The following is a 23,024-nucleotide window of genomic DNA, read 5'->3' on the forward strand; positions in this document are numbered from 1 at the left end:
TATGAGGGGACAGGGAAGGAGATCCTACACATCCAGAGAAAGTGATGCTAATTTTGTCCCTTTGTACTCTAGCTATCAGATTACTGAGGCATGACGGGTGAATATTCAAATGACAGGAGTAACTATTCCCCTGCGTTTCAAATCTGATTACCACTTACTGTAATCACTGTCCACTTGGAAGTGCACTGCACCTAAAAGTGGCAGCTCAGAGTACTAGGGAAGGAGAGAGAAAGAATGAGCAGGTTTTTCACATAGGACACACTCACCCTTGGCAATAAACACTTTATAATAAACAAGTGAAACAAGTAAAAAATTAGTGATCAATAGCTGAATATAGAGTGATTGATTTTTTCCAAAATACATTTATAAACTGCTTTGTCCAACATTATTTTCACCATTGCTATAGAAATTATGTCACATTCCAAAGCATTTTAGGGAAGTTCTGCTTCTGATATAAACATCAGTGTTGACTTGTTCCCCCACTTCCATTTCCCAGTTGCCAGATCCTGCAACCTTTGGGCTGCAACTCCAGCATATACAGGACCTTGGTCATCAAGTGATCTCAAGGCACACTTCCCAGTAGAAAGTGCAATAGCATCACCCGGCCCATCTTGTTTGCGCACCAAGACTTGAGTGCAATGGTCGGGGATGATAATCATTATGAAGATTCCTGGCAGCCAGTTGTAAGATTATAGAGGGTGCGCCCTCCTCTCCATCCTGGAAGCTACCTGTCCCCCTCCCCTCAGTCCCAGCCCACCGGGGAGTGCCAAATCCAGGTGTGCCATATTAAGATCACACTCCTCACCTGCATGGTGGGTGTCCTAGCTTGCAAGAGAAGGGCTCCCTCACTAGCCTGGTTGCCAGATAGGTTATACCAGTCTGCCTAAATCTCATCCAGCATACATCCAGCGAGTACAACAGAGCACCACGACTGAACAGCCTACCAAATGTCTTGGCCCAAGATGGCCTATGACTGACAGCACGTGGTTGTTACATGAGGGCCATTTCCCCCTGGCACCCTCAGGGAACCCGAAAACCTGCATCCTTCCTGCTGCAACTAGCATCGCAATCTGGGATTTGTAAGTTGCATAACGTGCTACTTTTTCCTCCACCACGAGCCCAAGTAACCGCGCAGAGTACTCAACTCACACCGTAACTTCAATAATCAAGGCAGTGGTTCCTTTGGAGAATACCATGTCTGGCAGTCTCATCCTGAGTTCCTTAAGTATGCTCCATGCCCACCACTCAGCCTCCTCAGCAAGAAGTAACTTGTTATGTCTCTTGATTCTGCTGGCCTGAACCACGTGACACTGACTAAGAATGCGAGAGCAGGATTCCAAGCGTGTACCGCATCTCCGGCAATCTGCCCAGGGCCTAATGAGTAGGGTACACATTCATCGTAAGTTGCAACAGTGCTATATAGTGTCTTTGTCTAAATCCACACCCTGCTGGGTTCTTCATCCATGCACTACTAATCGGGTCATTAGTAAACACCTCAACTCCCCAGCCCTGTACTGGCAGATTGCACCACTCACGCTTTTCCTCCTGTCTCCAGTCGCTCGGGACCAGCCCTCCGCCATCTCAACATTGTCTGATCTTGCCAGGATCCCCACCCGCTCTGCACCACAGCTGCTCGAACTCTGATTGTCCACTCATGCTTGTCATTATTGCCCTTACTATACCGTCATTCGAAAAAAGCAGCCAGTATAGGCATCTCGCTTGGAAGGCCTGAGGGCCTCTAATTTCTGGATACCCAAGCCATCTCTGCACGAGTACACTCAGGATATGTTCATGAGAGATGGAGTCGAAAGCATCTGCAAAGTTGACAAACACTACTGCAAGCCGGTTCCGCTCTATTTTGCAGTGTCCGAGAAGGCCTTGAAGAACCTTTAGGTTCTCAGAACACCCAGGAGCACGGATAATCACCCTCTCTCTAGGACTCAATGGGCAAGCATGCACCAGTCTCTCCACCAAAATCTTAGAAAACAGCCTTAAAATCACTGATCCAATGGTGATGGGTCTCTAGTTCCCCACCTCATTGACCACCTCCCGATCAGTAGATTTAGGACTTAGTGTTGTCTGACACTCTTTGAAGGCCCTGGGTTCAACCACGTAGTGTACAGCTGTGCCAGTTTTCACCCGTTGGATACCAGTCACTTATCATCTGCATTGTGATACTGTCTGGGCCTGGGGCAGTGTCGCGCTTGACCTTGCTTAGGGAAGCCTTGAAAGATTCGTTCTGCTCCTCCTGATGATGTATATAGGACTAGTACATTAAAGTTGACATTCCCTTCCCAACTGATTCTTTATGCTTCATAAATATTGGCCAGTGGGATTGGACATTGTGCTCCTTCCACTCCATTGAGGATTTCACCAGCTAGTCTCACAGGATTCCTAAGGAACAGCTTCTGAAGTCCTCCACTTACCAGCCCTGTTTCCTCCTCAAGGGTTTCTGAAGACATGGCCCGCTGCATGCTGCCTACTATCTAGAGGGCTATGACCCCGAGCACTCGACACACCAACTCCTAATTTCCTCCTCAAGGACGAGGCAGTAGCCTCCACGGGGTCACCTAACTTGTGCTCCTCTCTCTGCAACTCCCCACTGCAGCCTACCTTGCTCAAAGAAAGATCCAGGGAGCCCGCCCTCTCTTTCAAGTTCTCGATGATCCCTTGAACTAAGGGTGGCGCTGATATGGAGTGGCTATTCTCACTGACCCTGCCACACTTATGACAACTGTACGTTAACAATGTAGTCTTATGGTGGCTGCAAAGTGCCTTGCTGCCTGAGTGATTTTCCCAAGTATTTGATTCTCAAGTATTATAGTATCTTTTCAATAGCCTCACTGTAAACTGTATCATGTGAACAAGTTGCTTTTGTGTAAATACTTTTGTGTTCCCTTAAAATTGAAGTTTGTGATTTTAATCAACAAACACTTTTTACAAAATTCTGAGAATGTTTCCTTACCATATGCTAGCTCTCCAGTCTGTTTGCATGCCCAAATCCAATCAAATGTATTTACAACATCCTTGTGACTATAAATGCTTAAAAACAACAAAAAATGTCTTTGTGTGGTATGCTCAGTTTTCTCTCTCTGCTCATAGCATTTTGAAGGTTTTTAGACAATGGAGAGAATCCAAACTCTGAAATGAACAAAACCAGATAAGGGTATTGCTATATTCTTGCTCCATATGTGGGTAATATTTACTTATTTTTGCTGTAAATGGAACCAACTATATTTGGAAGAGCACCAACTGCATGAAAGTACAATCTCAGACTGAAGTTACAAAAATAACTGATACAAACGAGTTTCTGTGGTAACTGAAACTGTGAAAAAACAGACCATTTCAATTTCAGCCATGTACAAAAAACAGTTTTTCCCCCTCAAATATACCATTCCACCTGGTGCTTCTGATGTCCCCATTTAAATCAGTGGTCCACAAACTGGGGTAAGCTATTGAACAGGGGTTGTTGGGGGAGGGTGCAGCAAGGCAAATGAATACATACATTATGCATGTGACTGCAAAGGAGATTTGTCACTTTATTGTATTCATTAAGAAGTTGAAGTTAAGTATGAACAACAACATTTAAGTTTCAGTGGTCTTTGGAAGCAAAGGATATGTGCATGTCAAAATATTCTTATGGGAAATGCAGAAAATGTATTAGTTAAAGTTTAATCATCTGAACAAACCACATTTCAATATTAGCTGTATAATATTAAAATCATTGCCCTACAATATGAAAATGAATCATGGTTAAACGCTAGCTAACATATCCCACACACACAAACATAAGTATGAAAAACACCTACATTCCTTTACTCAGATGAAAATTTTAAGAGCGAAAAACAGAACCAGGTACAGAAAGAGCCAAGATTCATTAAAGGAAGATTTTGGAAGATGCTCTTCGGAAGTTTTATCTGATTTCACATTTTTGTCTTTCAAAAATCACTGCAAGTGTGAAAATTGTTATGAATATTGGAATAATTAATAAATTCAGCAATCGGCAACACCACATCCCTGCAAATATTTGTTTTGTATTTTATTATTTTATTTGCGTAGTGAAGACCACGCCTGACATAGGCAGGGCAATGAAGGGGAACTCAGAAGGACTTGGGGTGGAGTTCTGGGTGGTTTCTGACAGTGAAGAGTGAAGCTGGACCCCAAAAGCTCTGGCTCAGAGAGATGCAAGTTTCTCCTGTGCTAGTCGGAGATCAATGCTTTAGGAACGTATGTAGCTGTGGTTTGCCTGAGAGGATCATTGGCCGAAGAGTTGAATGGTGTGATCTGGTAGTCCCTGATGAGAAGCAGGGGAAGCTGCGTTGATTCTGAATGAATGGCCTAAGAAATAGCCTGGAGGGTAATCACTGAGGAAGAGAACTAGTGTCGAGATACAACTGACTTTGATTCTGTGATGAAGATTCTGGGGATTTCTAAGAGAATTTAATTTAAGAGATATGGGTGGGTAGATTTTTGCTTAGTTGATCGGATTTTGCATTTGTTTTACTGATAGAGTGGTGAATTCTGAAATTCTGAGAAAGATAATAGTGTACATAGTACAAAAGATAATAGTCTGAAGTGATTGGTGAATTTTGAGATGGAAGATGGGGTGTAGCCATTGGATTCCTTTGAGGAGAAGGGTAATCTGAGAGTGACTGGAGGAAGAATGTGGTGTACCAGTTATGAGTTTCGTGAAGATTAGTTTGGCTAAATATACTCTTAATGTGGAGGAATGGATAGAGTATTGTGTGATGGCTGATGTAAGGAAGGCATCGGTTATGGAGAGGTTGTTTGAAGGAAAGGCAATATTGTGCAAGGTATGAAAATTCTGGAAGAGTGTCCATCCTGACCAGCAGGTGGAGAGTGTTTGCAGAGAGATGGATGAAGGAGATGGATATTGTTTCCTGACCCTGAGATATCAGTTGTTGCCGCTGGGGTAGTGTATAGCATGGTAAGTAGGGCATGAATGATAGAGATGTGGAATGGCTTTTGTTGATTATATGAACAGTTGCAGAATTGTCAGAGTGAACTAGAATCGTGTTTCTTCTCCATTTGTGCCCCCAGACCCAAAGAGCAGAAGACTTGGATTTGCGAAGCTGACAAATTGCGCAGGCCAGGGAGAACAAACCAATGGCCAAAGGGGAAGGGACGCTTGGAAGGAGACAGAGTTCAAAGTGATGCCAAGGAGCTCCAAGGCAGTGAGGCCATGAGTTGGAGGTGAAGGAGGAAATCAATAATGAGAAAATCAAGAAGGTGGAGAACGAAAGCAGTTTTTTGAACATTGGGCAGAATTCAACAGAGGGCTTCTGTGATGGTATCCAATGTTTTTGGACTGCTTTTACAGCTGTAAAAAAAAACAGAGACGGACAACAAAATAGTATTTATTGTTCCAGCAGACCCCAAAAAGACGCCAGAAATCCAGGTGGAGAGGCAGAACCAATATAGGCCTTAGAGAGCCAAGTTTGATAAAGGTGATGGCATGATCGCATAGTGGAGTGAGAAATCAGAACTGGGATTGAGGCTGTTTCTGGTTTATCAATGATGTTGATCCTGTATGTTGAGAAGGGAGGGGAAGAGAAAGGCATGATCATGAAACCATAAGAGACCTCTTTAGCGAGAAGGGATGAAACCATGTCAGGTTCAGATAAAGCAGAGAGAACATTACTACAGGTGAACTAGGAAGTTGGCAGTGTTACGAGGCCTGGAGAAAAAAGGAAAGTAGACCATCCAGGAGGTAACAGACGAAAGAAGAATCGGCATGCTAGATCAGCAGCCAAAGCAAGCACGTTAACTGGGGTAGAGAGAAATTTGAAGAAGTCAGCTACTGCTAAGTTTAGGGGGCTGCTGGGGGCAGGAGGAGTGGGCATACACTTGGCTATGGTAAGAGTACACATGGAGTAGCTTGCAGGAGGAGGCGAAACACCCAGCGGAATCAAAGTTTTCGCAGACTATTTGACCATCCAGGAAATACACAGACCATCCACGGCTGTCGCGAGCGCTAGTTAAAGACACACGAATAGTAGACCACGTGGGATGTACAGATGGAGTGGGGGGGCTGATAAGAAGAGGGGTGAGGGTCAATGAGCGGGCAGGAAGAGGCAGTATGGGAAGGGCAGCTGCACACGTCGTGCAAGATTGCAGTGCAATATGCAAAGATGTGACAAAACAATTTCAGATCGAAGGTACCCCAGCTCCATTGTTGGAGCCGCGGAGTGGCCCGAGTAAAGAAGAGACTGGTTGTCGTAAAACCTGGTTCAGAACAGCCAGATCCACAATGATGGCCAGGTAATCATCCAACTCCTGGCGACAAGAAGGGAAGATGGAACAAAATATGTTGCAGTAGATGGAGAAGGAAAGAGCAAATTCTGTGGCTATATAAGGGTTTTTTGGAAGCTCGAGGTTCAGAGGGCCATAAAGTGAAAGAAACATCGCCGGCATCTATGGTGCAGGGAGTGGAAGGGGTAAAAGAATGGAGCAACAAGGAGGGGAGAGCGATACCTGCACCTTGGATAATGCGTTGTCGTAGTGAAGGGGTTACTGGGTGGCACACCCTGAGGAGCAGTGGAGAGGGTGAATCGAGAATCCATGGAAGTGTTCCTGGGCGGAGCAAGAGGCATGGCAGCAGGGGGACCTGGAACAGAGACGGAGGAAAGGGGTTGGGATGGTTGAGTGAAAGGGATCAAGGAATGATTGAGGGAAGAGGAAGGATGATTGGGGGAAAGGGGGAAGGGATGATTGAGAACAGAGGGAGGATAGAGGCAAGAAACGACACCAGAACCAGGCAGGGGCCGGAAGAGGCAGGTAACGCTAACGCGGAAGCGGCAGCAGTGGGCAATGAAAACACGGCCCAAGTGAGCCTGGAGGGCTGGGTGGCGCCAGGGTGTGCAGGATGCGTGACGTCATCGGGCTGCGCGACCGGAACTGCGGCGCGCACAGGTTGTTTACCTCCTAGGGAGGCCAGATTCAAGGGAAAAAGGTCAGCTTTGAGGGCGGTGTGAGCGAAGAGAGCGCAGAGAACCAGAGTGTGGTAAACGGGAGCGTCCGTGCCTGGAAGACGATCCTGAGGCGGTAACTACAGGAGTAGCAGGGGCAGAGACAACCGATCTCAGACGCGGAGTAAAACAAGGAGGAACTAGTTGGCTATCCAAGATGTTTTCGGTGTCCGAAGCGGTGATGGTGAGGTCTATGACTTAAGAGAAAACGCAACCAAACAGAAAAGTCGGTGCGAATTTTGTCACGAGAATGTGAGGAGAGAGGAGTTGTTTTATATGGTGCATAAATGGTGAAGAGCAGGAGTCTGGGCGTGATCCTTCTCCCAAACTTAAGTTATTTCATAACTCCATGTTTATATTATTTTATTTATTTATTTTATTCAGTTAAGCTCAAGCGACTTGTTAAATGTTTAAACACGAATTATAGTCATTTTCACCTTCTTAAAACGGGTTTAAGTTGCAATAAATTGCACACTCCTGGCCCTTAGTACTCACTGCTCTGCTCTCTGATTGTTTAGAAACTGCTGTGAGGAAAAGGAGAGTGTGTTAATTTTCCTCTTTATCAGCATGAAATTGTTGTGTAGGTTCCTCTCTCTCTCTTGCTGTGTGTGTGTGTGTGTAGAAGTAGGGAGTAGGCCTGCAGCTCTTCTGCTTTCAGACGTGAAATCATTATCAGGATCTTTACGTGAGTGTCTTATTCCAGCCATGCAGACACAAAAGCTCAGGCTGCCGGCACGGGCCTCTTTTAACCAGAGCGGGGGTCACCGCACAAAGTGTGCGAGTGTGTGTGTGTGTAATGGAACAAAGTCATGCCATCAAAGGGGAGTGTGAAAGAATCACGCTGAGTGAACTCTGCTTGTGCTGCCTGCTGGAGTAAACAACATTGTAAACAGGCTTTATCTGGGCTTCGCAGCCATGTGAGCGCACTTTGAATCTCAAAGCCAAACTCACATTGTGACAGAAATTGAACTTAATTGTTCCATTTCTAGGAATTATGAACATGTTGTCCATTATTGTAACTGAGCAGCACTTTTTCATGATGCAATTAGAACTATAACTGAGCAGTATTAAGAATGATATCACAGATTACAAATGAACCACATCGAAACTAAATGAAACCTGAAATGAAAATTGCTTAAGTACTTTACAACTCAATATATAACTTTGCATGTTCTGTAAATTTTTGAAGTCATTATAGGCTATTTCTCTCTATGTATTTTCAAAATACACTAGCTTTGTTTTCTGTTTTCCCATAATTGCTTCAGTTTCTACTCTTCTGGGAAGGCTTTAAGCTCCATAAATTTGTTATCCAGAACTAGTCATACAACATCAGCACCTGACCCCACTAATGCTCTTGTGGGTGAATTGCAATCAAATCCTCAGAGCAATGTTTTTTATTTGGATTTTATATATATGAATTATATTTACCAGAATTTTGTATAGTTGAATTACATTTGATAAACCTGACATATTTAATGGCCTACTTCATACATTTCAATTTTAATGCATTTTATCCCAATTTTTTTCCAGTTTTATGATTGGTTACACTTGATATGGTGCATATTCAATTAATATATTTGTCTCATGCATTCATGTAAATTGTTGTATATCCTAGCCTAATTAATAGCACATTTAAACACATTTATAACTGTCATTAGCAGACCCCTGCATTTCCACAAGAACACTCTATAATATTCTAGTGTGACTATTATACACATTGAAAAACCTGATAATACTGAAAGCACAGACAGTAGAACATCAAACATCAACATATTTCAACATAGTTTTCTATATGCAACATGTATTGAGACATTCATTCATTAATTGTCTGTAACCGCTTATCCAGTTCAGGATGCAGTGGGTCCTGGAGGGGGTGCCATTCTTTCATAGGGCGACACATATTCACACATTCACTCACATGCCCACACCTATGAACACTTTTGAGTTACATTCAAAAACACTTTTGTGTTACCAGTCCATCTACCAACATGTGTTTTTGGTCCGTGGGAGGAAACCCGAGCACTAGGAGGAAACCCACGCAGATATGGGGAGAACACACCAAACTCCTCAGACAGTCCGCAAGAGTGGATCTCAGACCAGCAAGTCTGAGTTGGCTTTGAGTTTCAAAGTGTGCTCACATGATTGCACGTTCATATAAAGCCTGTTTACAATGTTTTGGAATAACATAGGTATCAGGCCTCTTCAGTCGTTTGAACACTATGATTATTATTGACAATCTACAGCTTTACCTCTGGGCTCTACTGTCTGGACACTCTGGTGGGTAGAGGCCCTTGCCTCTGTATTAGCAACAGTGGATGAAGGTAAGAGTGGGGTTGGGGAGTGGGGTTGGGGGGGGGGTCAGTGGGAGAGTAATGGCAGTAAGTGAGAGGTCATCACTGATAATGTTGTTCCTGTCATGATCTGTGTACATAAGTTAAGCATATGGCTGGCAAATGATCTGTCTCCCCCACTTACGTCTGATCCATCGCTATCACAATCACTGAAGACATCTTACTAAGCATCTTACTCTTTTTGAGAGATAACTGCAATTTTGCATGCCTTATCCAGATGGTCACTTGGATCCAACATATCTAGAATTTGACTCAAAGTGAAACTAAAATAAAAAACAGTGTCAAAAGTTTGGTAGGTAGAAGAACTATATATGCGTATAAGTGTATAATTAGTGTGCATACTTGTGTTATCCCACTTCTATTACTACTGTTGCCATCAACATCTTTACTCATTCCAAGACCACACTAAACAAAGTTGAGAAATTAAAACTGCATATATCCACACTAGACATTTCAAAGATTTTATTTTTCAAAAACAATTGTCCCCTCTTTGCGTTAACATACTTTATTAACCTTTTCTTTGTCAGCTTCTCGTGGTGCAACCAGGACGTAAACAGTTCTGGTCATGTGACAGTTTACACTAAACAGGTGATACTGCACACATTTTACTAAGACACTTTCATATTTAGATATTTGTTGGAAATGCACTGATATATTTTCAGTAACATTTTTAGAGCTACAAAAATAAAAACATTTTTACGGTCACTATTGTGGCTGATGTGATTATTCATTCATTCATTCATTATCTGTAACCGCTTATCCAGTTCAGGGTTGCGGTGGGTCTAGAGCCTATCTGGAATCATTGGGCACAAGGTGGGAATACACCCTGGAGGGGGCGCCAGTCCTTCATATGCATTAGGCAGATCAGAACAATGTATGATCATGGAAAGCTCATTATTGTTTGTTCATAACAAATTCCAATTGTACATTATTGCAATGACATTCAAGCATTTACATGAGAAATTAATCACAGGAACTAACAAGATTATATTTTAAAGGTTACATTTTAACATTACTGAATGCAAAAACTCTTATATTTTACTTAACAGATGTAATATATACTTATGTATGTATGCGTGGCATTTATGTAGAAATATTTACATTTCTATAGCTATAACTGCTGTATCCAATGGAGGTCCACATTGAAAATACTGAGTGAAACACTCCCTGTTGTTCTGTGACAATAAAAATTCAAATATCTTGCTTGTTTTTGTGTAATGTTAAACAGAAAATCTGAGAAGATTAACTGCTCAGAAAGGCATTAACAGTCTGATGTGTCCTGTTTATTAGTGAGGGTAGGAACCAATGATGATGAATTTTAGTTTTGTAAAATGTCAGAAAATGAAAGGCTTGTGTGTCACAGAAATAACTTCACATAAGAATTTTTTTTTTTTAACAATTTTCTACACATTTCTCTCTGACCCTCCAAGAAAACACCATAATTTGAGCCCAGCTTGGCAGCACGCCACCATGAATGGTATTTAAGCAGTAGTGATGTACACAACTAAAGGGGTGTGAGGGAAACCTGTTCTAATTTCATTCTCAGCTCCCCAACACCTTAAAAACTTTTTTGCTCACACTTACACAATGTCATCAAAGTACACACCTTAGGTCTTAGAGAAGTGTGCTTGGGGCTAGGAAAAATATGAAACAATTTAAAATATACAATATGTAGATAATATGTAATAATAATTAAAAAAAAATGTACAGCCCCCACCAGGGTGTTTCTGTCTTGCACCCAGTGATTCATTGATCTAAGTGGTTAGGCTTTGGACCCACCATGCTCCTGAACTGGATAACTGGTTACAGACAATGAATGAATGAAAAGAAAAAAAAAAATAGAATATCCAGATTCAGATGCTTATGGCAGCATAGCAGCTCCACACAAATTCCACTGTAACTCAGCCCAAATTCGTTGGGAGTTGGGGGCGCTCTCTTGTCAAAACTTGGCATTATTGTACACAGTGGCCTTAGGCTCATGTGCAACTGATCCATAGGGTCACGCTGGATGGAGTTTTTTTCTGTGGAGGTTTTACAAGCCGTGTGTGCCAGCAATGCTAGCAGTTGAAAACAGTAATTAGAAGTAGTGTACAAAATATCACTTTATACTATTCTGTATAGTTAGATGGTTTCTCTGCAATGAACCATTCAATAAAATACTCTCAAAACACATCTTAAATAAATGTGCAGAAATGTTTCAATGTCACATCTCATTTAATTTCTCTTTTTTTCCCTCTAATCTCTTCTGAATAAAATCTACATCTTCAGGTGTTTTTGTCTCAGTCATGCACTGGCAGAATGAGACAAGAAGAAGCTATTTATGAAAATCCATGAATTTTCATGAACCCTGTTTTCTTCATGAGGTAAATGAAAGGCAAAGGTCATTACGAGTGAAATCATTTACATCCCATTAAGCTGAAAGGGGCTCATAACTTGATCCTTCATAAGCTGGGGCTGCATTGCTAAATGTTTGAAAATGAAATGAGGTCCAGATCTCACTGTTGATCACCAGGAGTATTAGCAAATTAGCAAATTGTGATATATAATTTTTTTTTGTAATTTCCTTCACACTTGAAATATCACAGACACTCTAGTGGCATTAATGTGATTATTTTTTCCAAAGAATTGTGGCTCACAATGAAAATCGGTCTACAGAAAGTGCTGTAGACCAAAACCCATCCACATGCCATAGTGTATACTTCAGCTACCTCTATGGGTCATTCTAGGATCAGTCAGAAATTAATGTAGGAAATGTGTTATAGCATTACACTACCATCTGTCCTGTTCTTTCTGCTGTAGAACCTTAGATATGCAAATGCAGCTTTGAAGAGATCAGCACAACCTAGGGAGCAAATGGCATCAGAAATTCCAAAGCTTAAATCACACACCAGCAGAAAGCTTCCATTCATCAGTTCAAAACACTCTGATTAAACCGACATGTGACAAATGAACAACTTTAATTCACCAAGGCTTTGGTATAGTTCTACACTTTCTAATGTACACCAATAAAATATTTCTATCCTACAATATGTACTAAATCTTATGAGCTTAATTCTTTCTCTGACTGAGCTCGTAACTCAGTTTGCTTGTATATCAAATTAAATTTCCCCATTAAAATAAATTTAAATACTATTATCCATTCCAGAGCGCCCAAAATCATGCTTTTTATGTTTTTAATGACAAGCTGGTTCTATTAAGTGTACCTTGAAATTCAGAGGAAAACTCTGGTGGAGGTGGAGGTGGAGGATATTGGCAGAGGAGTCTGGGGAGTTTTTTTAATGCTCTATTGCTTAGTTTAACTTTCTCGCTACAAACTTAATGCTAAAATTCTCAAAAAACAACAACAACAAAAAAATGATAGGACGGAGATGCACAGCAAGATAACCAAGTGAACTGGACGCTACCTGGGCCACCTAGAGGTCAGTAGCGTAAGCTCGCTCGCTCATAAGAGCAAAGAATTGACACAGCAACGGCTGATTTCAACAACGGTTTATTCAAGGTTTCACTGTACTTCTATTCTGAAAAGGTTCTTTCTCTGATGAAGTTGTTCTTCAGATTGAAGAAAAATATGTTAATATTCTAATAATGTTACAAAATTTGGCTTGTTACAACAAAGGAGCCCTATTTAGTGTAATATTTAACCATATACACCACGTTTTCCATTAAGCTGAAGAACCACTTAACAATGCAGGTGGTTCTATACAGAACTTGTGGTTCTATATATAGAACAGTCGTCTTTACTAAAAACTCTTAGAGGGCCATTTTGTTTAAGACTGTAGGGTTGCGTGGACAATTTTGTACAAAATAGAAATCAATTTTAATCTTGGACCTCAATTTCATGACTTCAAATATTATATATTTGTGAGGAAAACATGCACCACACTACATTTTTTAAAACCAAATTTGTGGTATAAATGTCCCTGCAGTTTTGTTTTAATAACACTCTCCCCATGCAGCAATAACTGTTCTCTGAAGCTTTAGATTGTGAGGCATGTCCTGAGCTTCCATTGAATGCATTAATTCTAACTCTGCTTCATCTGAGTATCTGATGTTCAAACAGCAAATATCCAAGCAGCAGCTACACACCAGGTTTAAATCAGATTATTCACAGCATCTCATTGAAGGGGCCTCCTGTTTGCTGTTTGCTTATACTGTATGAAATAAGCCAATAAGAGGCCAGCAGGCTGGGTCCTAACCTGGGTGAGGGCTCCCTCTGAGGGGCAGAGACTGAAGGGGCCCTGTGGTTCAAAGATGGATGCACATTAATATTCCAGTGGTGCTTGTATAAGCCTGAAACATCCCATAGATGTTCAGAGAGAGGGGAACAGAGCCCCTAGTGTTCCTGTCAAGTTTGCATGTCTCTATGAGTCTGCCACAAAATAGTCAGGCCGCCTGCATCTGGATCTTTGAAGATAACAGACTTATTAATAAACACAAGCCCAGAAATTATTCAGAGATAGGCACACACACAGAGAAATCTGGGATTAGGCCACATCTTGCTGAAGTCTAAATTGATGAACTGTGGTCTTCAAACTAAAATCTTGATAGTGATCCTGCAGTAGCCTCTCAAAGCCAAAACATGTACAAACACACACACACACACATTTTGTGTTGGGACAATACAATGTTAGGTTATTGCAACATACTTCATCATGCTTGTGTCAGTATTATATATAATTTTAAACAATATCATTAATGCAAAAATGTAAACAAAATGTAATGTAAGAAAATGTGTATGTTAAAGGAACTACATTTTATTAAACATCGGTCTGGTTTATTTTACTTTTGGACAATATTTACATTGAACTCTTACACATGCAAATAGCAGTTAGTATCTTTTAGAAATATTGACATAAAATACACACACACTAACACATAGGAATGTACTGGCCATTGACAGAATTGGCAGGAGAATTCCTGAATTAAAGAAAGAGAATCTGATTTAAGGTTTAAGTGTTTGAACGCTGAAGTGCTATTGGCCCAATGGAGCCTTACAAATATTCTGTTAACCGTGAACCGTGATAAAAACAACTGTGACCAGTTAGAATAGCAATGAGAACAAGATGAAAAAACACGTCCTAACAGAACAAAGAACCGGCTGTTGCATTAATAAAAAGATACTTAAACAAGAAACAGAGAAATGCCTGAAATGATATTACTGCTTTAGCCGTTCAGAGAGAGGAATGGCAGGGACAAATTTTAGAATCCTTTAGAGCCTTGGCCTCACTTACACACATACACACCCTTTCAGAGTAGATACGAATTTGAGGTTAGAAGGTATAAAATTATAATTCTTTTTTAACAAGATTTTAAATAATGGTGGCGCTTAATAAAGTAGTTGTAATTATTGAAGTATATGTACTTTTTTATTCACCCTATCATTTACATGCCCTAGCATATGTAAACTGTTCTGGATTATCTTTAAAAATCTGGCAAAAAAAAAAACAAAAACAAATAAAAACAACACAATTATATAAATAGAAAACAAAAGAGGATAGTTTTCTATATCATGCTGTCCAATTAAAAACATGTATCTTCATTTAGTTTGCTACATCACTTGAACACAGCAGGTCTTTCAAATTGTGTGAAAATATCATGAGGAATAGACCAATAGAAATGCCCTAAAATTAGTTGGAATAATTAGTATACGTTTTACTCAATACTACTGTGTCAATGAATGCTCAAGTAAAAGAATATTATTATATAATTATTATATATATTATATAAATATTGCATTTAGGTTTTTTTTTTTCAATTTATAGATCAGTAAAAATAAAACTATTTTCAGGTTAATTTACTGAATTATTAGGAAATAACCTGGCTAGAGAGGCAGCTGGAGAGATGGCAACAAGATAGGGAACGTTAGGACTGTTATCACTAGTTGAGCTCTTCAGTGATTCCCTACCTTCCCACTTGATTTGACCACTTGACATGGTTTGTGAGCCTCACTTTGCCTATGCAAGGAAATACATTTTATACACTCCCCAATTTAGTTATGGCCATTTTTCCCTAAAGGCTTGACTATCCTAGTCATACACTAACACAACACTAATGGATCACTCAACATACAGACATGGCCATCCTTCACTGGAGAATAATGCTTTGCTCCCTTACACTCCTGGCTTCAGATAGCTGAGGCAACAAAGTTTCATTCACTGCAACACGCAGAACCCATGAATGAAAAAAAAAGAAATGCAAATTTAATTTTAAGCCATATCTAGAAAGTGATAGCAGATCTGTCCCTTCTAGATAAATAACAGATGTCACAACAAAAAGAAGCTGAGCCATACCTCTGCTCATTACGATGCCGGCCAGTCCTTTGTGGCAAGTGAGAGCCAGTGAGGAACAGCCAATCAGCTCACTGTACTTCTCTCTCACCAAATGAAACACAGCGTCTGCAAAGTCCTGCAACACACAACCCACAATGCATCAATTCTCCATAAAATAGTCATGGCAAACTGTTGGCGAAGTCTCAGTTGAAATATTACACAATAAGCAAGAGGATATTAATGTACTCCTATCATCTATTGTACATAATATAATGAAAATCTGAAGAAATCTCAGTTGTTTAGTGAACCAATTTTTGACATCTGAGCTTTCAAATGACACTGCATGCGAAATTGCAATATAGAAACTTGGACTCAGGAGTACTTTGGAAAACTGATTTCACTTAATACAATCCAACTCTGCATCATGAAATGCAGACTGAAATACTGTTAAGCAAGGGGAAAGCTGTTCATCAAGTCTTTACAGAGACATTAAACAAGTTCTGCATGTGTTACAACAGACTGGCTTCATAGGCACCGAATATGTGTGCTTACATTCTAAATTTGTCTCCTATGGCACATCATGAAGTCTCTGCAGAAAGTTCACTTACAAAAATGTATGTTCCTTTATTCAATTCCTAAATATTTAACCTACCTAAGTATTTAAAAGGACATGTGATGTAACACAGTGGTTAAAAAAGCCTGTCCCATATTTTTGGAATGTGTTGCAGACATTAAAAAACAGCAGTCAATTAATTAATTAATTAATTAAATAATTAATGGATCTGTGAAATCTTCTCTGCAAATTTAAATGAATTAAATGAAATTCAAGATAATTCCAACTTTTTAGAATGAGATCTGTATAATAGGCTATATAGAGAGAAGTATAAATACATGTAATTATTGTTTGAGGTGAATGTCCTTTTAAGTGTGGATTTATTGGTGTGATGTGGTACGGTAGCTCATGCAGAGAATGCAACCCAGTTTGAATTATTGATTATAGGCTATATATATATATATATATATATATATATATATATATATATATATATATATATATATGTTACAACACACAAACATTTATGTAGTGTTTCTGAAAGAATTGTTTAAACTCTATAGTATGGTCTAGATTTGAACAGTTGCCACTTTAATTCATGTATAATCTCCCTGTGTTAGAATAATTGGTTTGAGAGGATGTGCATGAGTTTGTCTGTGAATATTTGCTTGAGACACTTTCACTAATGAAAGTGACCAATTTGCTTAGTGACATCTGAACACTGTCCGCTAAACCATCTGTCCACTGCTGAGGGGCTCTGCGTATGTGTGTGTCTGTGTGTTTGAATGTTTATGTGTATGTATGTGTGTGTGCTTATGTGTGTGTTTGTATAGAGCAGGGCAGTGGCCACTGACTCAGTTGAAAAATCATCTGGCCTCTGTCCCCAAATTCACAAATTGTGTGCGTCCTAATCCTGCTTAGTCTGCAGCACAGATGTTTGAGCAACCTGTATGAACACACACACAAAATGTTTCACACCACACACAGCTTGTGGTTGAAAAAATATATGCCATTACATGTAGCAATTAGCAGATTAGGCCCCAGTGGGGAAAGGGATGCCAGGGTTGCCAGGTTTCAGCCATGGCATAATCGGAATAGCAAAACTCTCAAAAGTAGACTTCTCACCAGTTTAAATCTGATGCTGAAAAAAAGCTGATATTCAAAAGTGTATTGAGACATTACTATACACTAAACATTCAATGGCTTGTGTCTACAGCCATTGTCCATTGTAATAGCACCATTGATTATACAAGAGCACTTTGTAGTTCTACAATTACACACTTATCCCCATTTCACCCTGCTCTTCAATGGTCAGGACCACCACAAAGCAGGTTTGATTTGGGCAGTGAATCATTCTCAGTGCTGCATTGACATTTACTTGGTAGTAGTGTGTTAGTGTGTGTTGCACTGGTATGAATGGATCAGACACAGCAGTGCTGCTCAAGTTTTTAAACTCTGTCTACTCACTGTCTACTCTGTTAGACACATTTACCTGGTTGGTCCACCTTGTAGATGTAAAGTCAGAGATAGTGGCTCATGGTTGTGCTCGAAGTGTATGGTCAGTGGACCTGATCAAATAAATAATGAGTGCAGATACAAGATAGGTGTTCTAGTTATGTACAAGGATTGAACTAGTAACTCACTGAGTGGTGAAATTAAATCTTTTGTTGTTTTTTTGTTGCAATATGAGAGAGAGAGAGAGAGACACTAGAACATCACTTCATTTACAATGATTGCATTTAGACTGACTTGACCAATCATTTCAACTTCCAGTTGACAGTACCAAATGGACAATGAACATTGGGGCCAAATATTGGACTGTTCACATTTGGCAACTCATAAAAAGACACAGACACATACACAAATGCCAAATGAGGATTATAAAGGGGCAGAAGCTGTAAAGTGTCCAGACATCTGGCGGAGTACAGGGCAGTAGAAATCTGGAGGAAACACACTGTTGCATAGATGGGTGTTATAAAGCATATGCCTTCTCCCATTCTCATTCCCTCTTCTTACCCCTGTTATGTATGTATTACTGCCTTTCTCTCTCTCTCTCTCTCTCTCTCTCTTTCTCTGTCTCTTTGTTCTTATGGAGGACATTTGAATCTCATAGCAGTGAGTAAGCTGAATTAAGGTTGATGATAATCCCCATTGCTGGTCTGCCAGGAGTTGAGATATGATGCAACATCATGGCAGGCAATGAGAAATCCCCATGATGAATAACTGGGAGTTACAAATAATGAAGCCTTTTGTGTAATGATTGTGTTACTTTCTATAGAAATACTAACTAAATTAAAGTCTTAATCATTCACAGACTTTAGAATACAAAGAAAGAGTCAGGAAACAGTGAAACTAAAATACATGGACAAGGAACAACAACTTGGAACATAGAGACTTACACAGATCAACCATAAAATTATGACCACCTGTCCATTCTTTCGGTTCCACTGTCCACAGGAGCACTTTGTAGTTCTACAATTCCAGACTGGAGTCCACCTGTTGCTCTGTATATATATTGTTTGTCCCTTTTCACCATGTTCTTCAATGGTCAGGACCACCACAGAGGTGGTATGATTTTGGTGGTAGATCATTCTCAGCACTGTAGTGACACTGACATTGTTGGGGTGTATTACTGTGTGTTGTGTATGAGTGGAGCAGACATGGCGGTGTGGCTGGAGGTTTTAAACACTGTGTCCACTCCATGTCCATTCTGTTACACACATCTACCTTTTTGGTCCACCTTGTAGATGTAAAGTCAGACACAGAAAGCACATCTGTTGCTGCACAGTTTTTGTTTGTTTTCCTCTAGTCCCTTTTCAGTGGACACAGGATGCCGCCCACTGAGAACAGTTCACCAGCAAAACATATCCATCCAAAAGCATCCTGTTGGTGGTGTTCTGTCTCCACTGACAAAGTGCTAGAGGATGACCAGCAACAGCAACAAATTAGCTATTGTCTCTGACTGTGCATCTATAAGATGAACCAATAAGGTAGGTGTATGTAATGGACAGCGAGTGGACACATTGTTTAAAAACTCCACTCGTACCAGCAGAACACACATTAGCACATCACCATCACGTCAGTGTCACTGCAGCGCTGAGAATGATCCACCACCTATCTGACCACTGAAGAACACAGTGAAATGGGGCAAACAATGTATACAGAGCAACAAATCGACTATTGTCTGTATTTATAAAATTACAAAGTGCTCCTGTATGGTCAGTCGAACTCAGAATGATTGAATGTCATGGTTGATCGGTGTATGTATGTTATACGATAAAGTATAATACATAATGATGAATATTATGCATGGGAGAGTAAATGAATCCAGCATCAGCTGCAGTTATATGTGGTAACTAACAGGCAAAGCCAGAGAGGACTTAGAGGAGGACTGAATCATTCCCCATGTGGAATAGTCCAGGCTCCCAAAGAGGGAGCTGTCATGGGAGAAATCTAGATTTTAATTTTGTAATTATGTGCCCAGATTTTTTTTTAAAGTCTTTGGAACAGTTTGGAACACTTCACTCCAAAAAAGATAAATTTATAGATGGACTCTCACTGAAGCAGACAGTTTGTAGCAGAAATGTTTTTTAAATGCCTCTTGATCATAATTAAACTCCAAGCCCAATGCCACCTTAATAAGACATAATTTATTGCTGACATTAAATGGATTAAGAGAGATGAAAATGATTGGCTCTATTGAAAGAGGAAGATGTAGGGTTTCTTTGGCTTCAATCCCAGTCTCAGTCATCAAGTTAAACCACATAACATCATAAGATTGCTCTGAAAACTACAAAAACTTCTGTAAACACTCAACCCATTACACTAAAAACAAGAGCAAGACAAGTGCAGACATTTCCAGCAGTTATAATATAATGGAAACTGTATCACCAAAGATGCACAACATTGTGCAAATGCATATCAAGAGCTTGTTGCATCTCATGTTGCTAATTCATAGTTTAATTAATAATTTTAATTAATAATTAATTCATAGCAAGTTTATTTATAGATCACATTTCATGCACGGGCAATTCAAAGTGCTATAGATAGATAGATACTTTATTGATTCCAGAGGGAAATTCATATTATTGGTGGTGTAATGTGGGAAAATGCAAAATAAAAGATACAGTTCCAGAAAGAGACAATCAAGTTTTTAATTATACTAAAATGTTTTAATTAATAACTACTTTATTACACAATGCTCCTGATTGCTTTATTCTAAGTAAGTATCGGCAAGTACAACAATACACATATTTGTACTCAGTTGTAAAACATGATATTTATGCATCCCTAATTCAAAGTGTCATTTTTTTAGTGTATATTGTCTATATTATTCAGTACTCATTTGAGCAGGGTTCTATTCATATATAGCAGGGAAATTTGAACAACCCCAATGTCTGTAGAGGAAAAATTGAATCTGAAGAGCTTTATAAAACTGGAACAGGCTAAACATCCCTGTATCCAAGCATCTTAAAAGCTCTGACATTGGTAAAATTAAAACAAGCCCTGGGAAAATGGGGGTAATTGCAGGCTTTGGTTTAATGTGTCCACACAGCACATTAACAGTTCATATCTCTCAAAGGCCTGTCTGTACTCTGTCCATTAGTGGCAGTCAAATCACTTGATTGCATTTAAAGTTACATAACCAAACACTGAAGCACTTTGCAAAAATTTGTATTCACCTATTTATTTTCAATATAACTAGCATTTTCCACTCATGTAACTGAGTGAGATTTTCTCATCAAGGACATGTTCAGGGCAAGCAAATATATTGAACATCAATAAAATGTCCAGAATATAAGTGACTCAGTGGTGAGCCAATTTTGAGGTTTTCCCAGCCAAAAGTTCAGTAACAATTCCTTAAATATTCAGTATCCATAGGCTTAATGAATGCATCTATAAAGCATTGTATGACATAAGTAAATTTTATGATACTGGTTACTTTATACGCTAACATCCCACTTGTTAGGGCATTATTTTGAAGGCTACATGACACCTACATGGGCCCTTTATAACAACTGACACAAAAACATTTAAAAATGCTTATTCCAATGGTGTCAACAAAGCTGCTTGTGCCAACTTTGAAATCAAGTTGACATAACAACTCATGAAGGGCTTATGTAGGTTTCAAATCAGTGCTCCACTGTAAAGTTTTACCCTATGAATTAAAGCAATTTTGTGTTTTTCCAAATCATATTTTGTTTAATAGAATTTACATTTTAATTCAGCAATAAAAAAATCAAGTGTTTTCAAATCACAGCATTGCTAAAGCAGTCCTTGAGAACTGCCCAGTCCGGAGCAGAGCTCATAGAACCCGCCCTCCATGCCTGTCATCCCGCCCTCTGTCCAATCATTTTGCAGTCCACTTTGTGGCGAGGTCTACAAACAGTTTCGTAGCCATGAAATGACCAAGTGAATATAGTAAATGTTATATTTTACCTTACCCAAAAAGACCCATTGCCCTTCTAAAAATCTCCATGACCAGAGATGGAGTAAAATGAGAGGAAATATTGGCCTTATGTTTGAAAATTGGAGGCAGTTTATATGCAGCAACACTACAGAACAGAGCCAGAGCTTGCTAATTTTCTCAGGAACAAGTAACAGCAAATAATTTCTGAAAAAATATAGACGTATAGACGCCTATACATAGATTAAAAGGCGTAAACGCCATAGGTTGTGTGTTTTATATAAAGAAAGTGAGGCATAGCGATGTTTGAAAGGAGTTAGGACTGTTTTGTGTATTTTATACGAAGAAGGTGAATAACAACATGATTGAAATGTGTAAATACAATTGTTTGTTTTGCAGAAATTGATGCAGTTCACGTGTGTTTCTCCGTGGTGTGGGTGTGTTTTAAACAAATTAGTAAGAAATATGTTTGAAAGCCTTGCGTATTCACCTATTTAAGGTGGAACGGGGAACTCAAGCTTGGTAGTACACAGCAAATATAAGCGTTTCTCTAGATATTTTAGTGACATGATGTGCACTTGGTTGTGTGTTTTAAATAAGAAGTATTTCAAAACGAGTTTTGTTTATAAACCTAGTGCTAGCTTTAGCTTCGCATTGCTGTTTAAGGTGGAAATGAGAATTTAATTAGAAGCTGAAAAACGGGACACATTTAATGTGGAACTAAATGCTTGAATATGAAAATTGTGAATAATTGGTGGAATAATACAACTGGTTTGTGTGATTTAAATAGATTAAGTGGAATAACAGTTGCTTCAAAAAGTTTCAAAAGCTATAGTGCTTGCTTCAGATCTTAAGGTGGAAGAACCTTACGAATAACTCCAATCCGTAAACAGACACATGTAAGGTGGAACGAAATGTTGGACTACGAAAAGACCTTCCTCCTAAATGACATTTATGGGTGAAGAGAAAATCCATAAGTAACACCAGCCATGTCTAGGCACAATATTAAAGGTGGATTTAGGACAGTAAAGGCTTGTAAATGCAGGTAAATGGCAGCCGCATGTAAAATTTTTGTGTAGGTAGACGTTTTAGTGAAAAGATAAACACTTTTCTGTGCAAATATGTAGATTATGGCACACTCTTCTTCACTATTACGGCCCAAGTTGTTAAACTCGTCTCTTGCTTTTTTGTTGTTTTCCTCAAACTGGCAACCTGTTCGAGCTTCACTTCTGGGGAGGAGGGGAGGAGGCAGACAGCCCTCTCCACTGTTTTTAAACTGTATTATAGTTCCAATTTTTTAAATGCTTGGTGTCAGTATTTACAGATTGCTCCTTTAACCTATAGCAATAAAGGACAGAAAGTCTTCCCTCTATCAACATGTATATTTTCAGTGGTCCAATGTGTGGTTTGGAACAGCATGCCTACAGTATCAGCTACAGCACAAACCAGCCAAGT

General features: G+C 39.6%; 1 protein-coding gene across 1 annotated transcript in view; it reads right to left on the bottom strand.

Annotated features, from left to right (window-relative positions):
- adarb2 (adenosine deaminase RNA specific B2 (inactive)) overlaps positions 1 to 23,024 on the bottom strand; it is a 278,415-nt gene that overhangs the window by 49,450 nt on the left and 205,941 nt on the right. The window contains exon 4 of the mRNA XM_066683487.1: positions 15,631 to 15,745. Coding sequence (XP_066539584.1) covers positions 15,631 to 15,745 — 115 coding nt within the window. The remainder of the gene's footprint in view (positions 1 to 15,630; positions 15,746 to 23,024) is intronic.

The sequence above is a fragment of the Hoplias malabaricus genome, chromosome 10, assembly GCF_029633855.1.
Source record: "Hoplias malabaricus isolate fHopMal1 chromosome 10, fHopMal1.hap1, whole genome shotgun sequence".
NCBI lineage: Eukaryota > Metazoa > Chordata > Actinopteri > Characiformes > Erythrinidae > Hoplias > Hoplias malabaricus.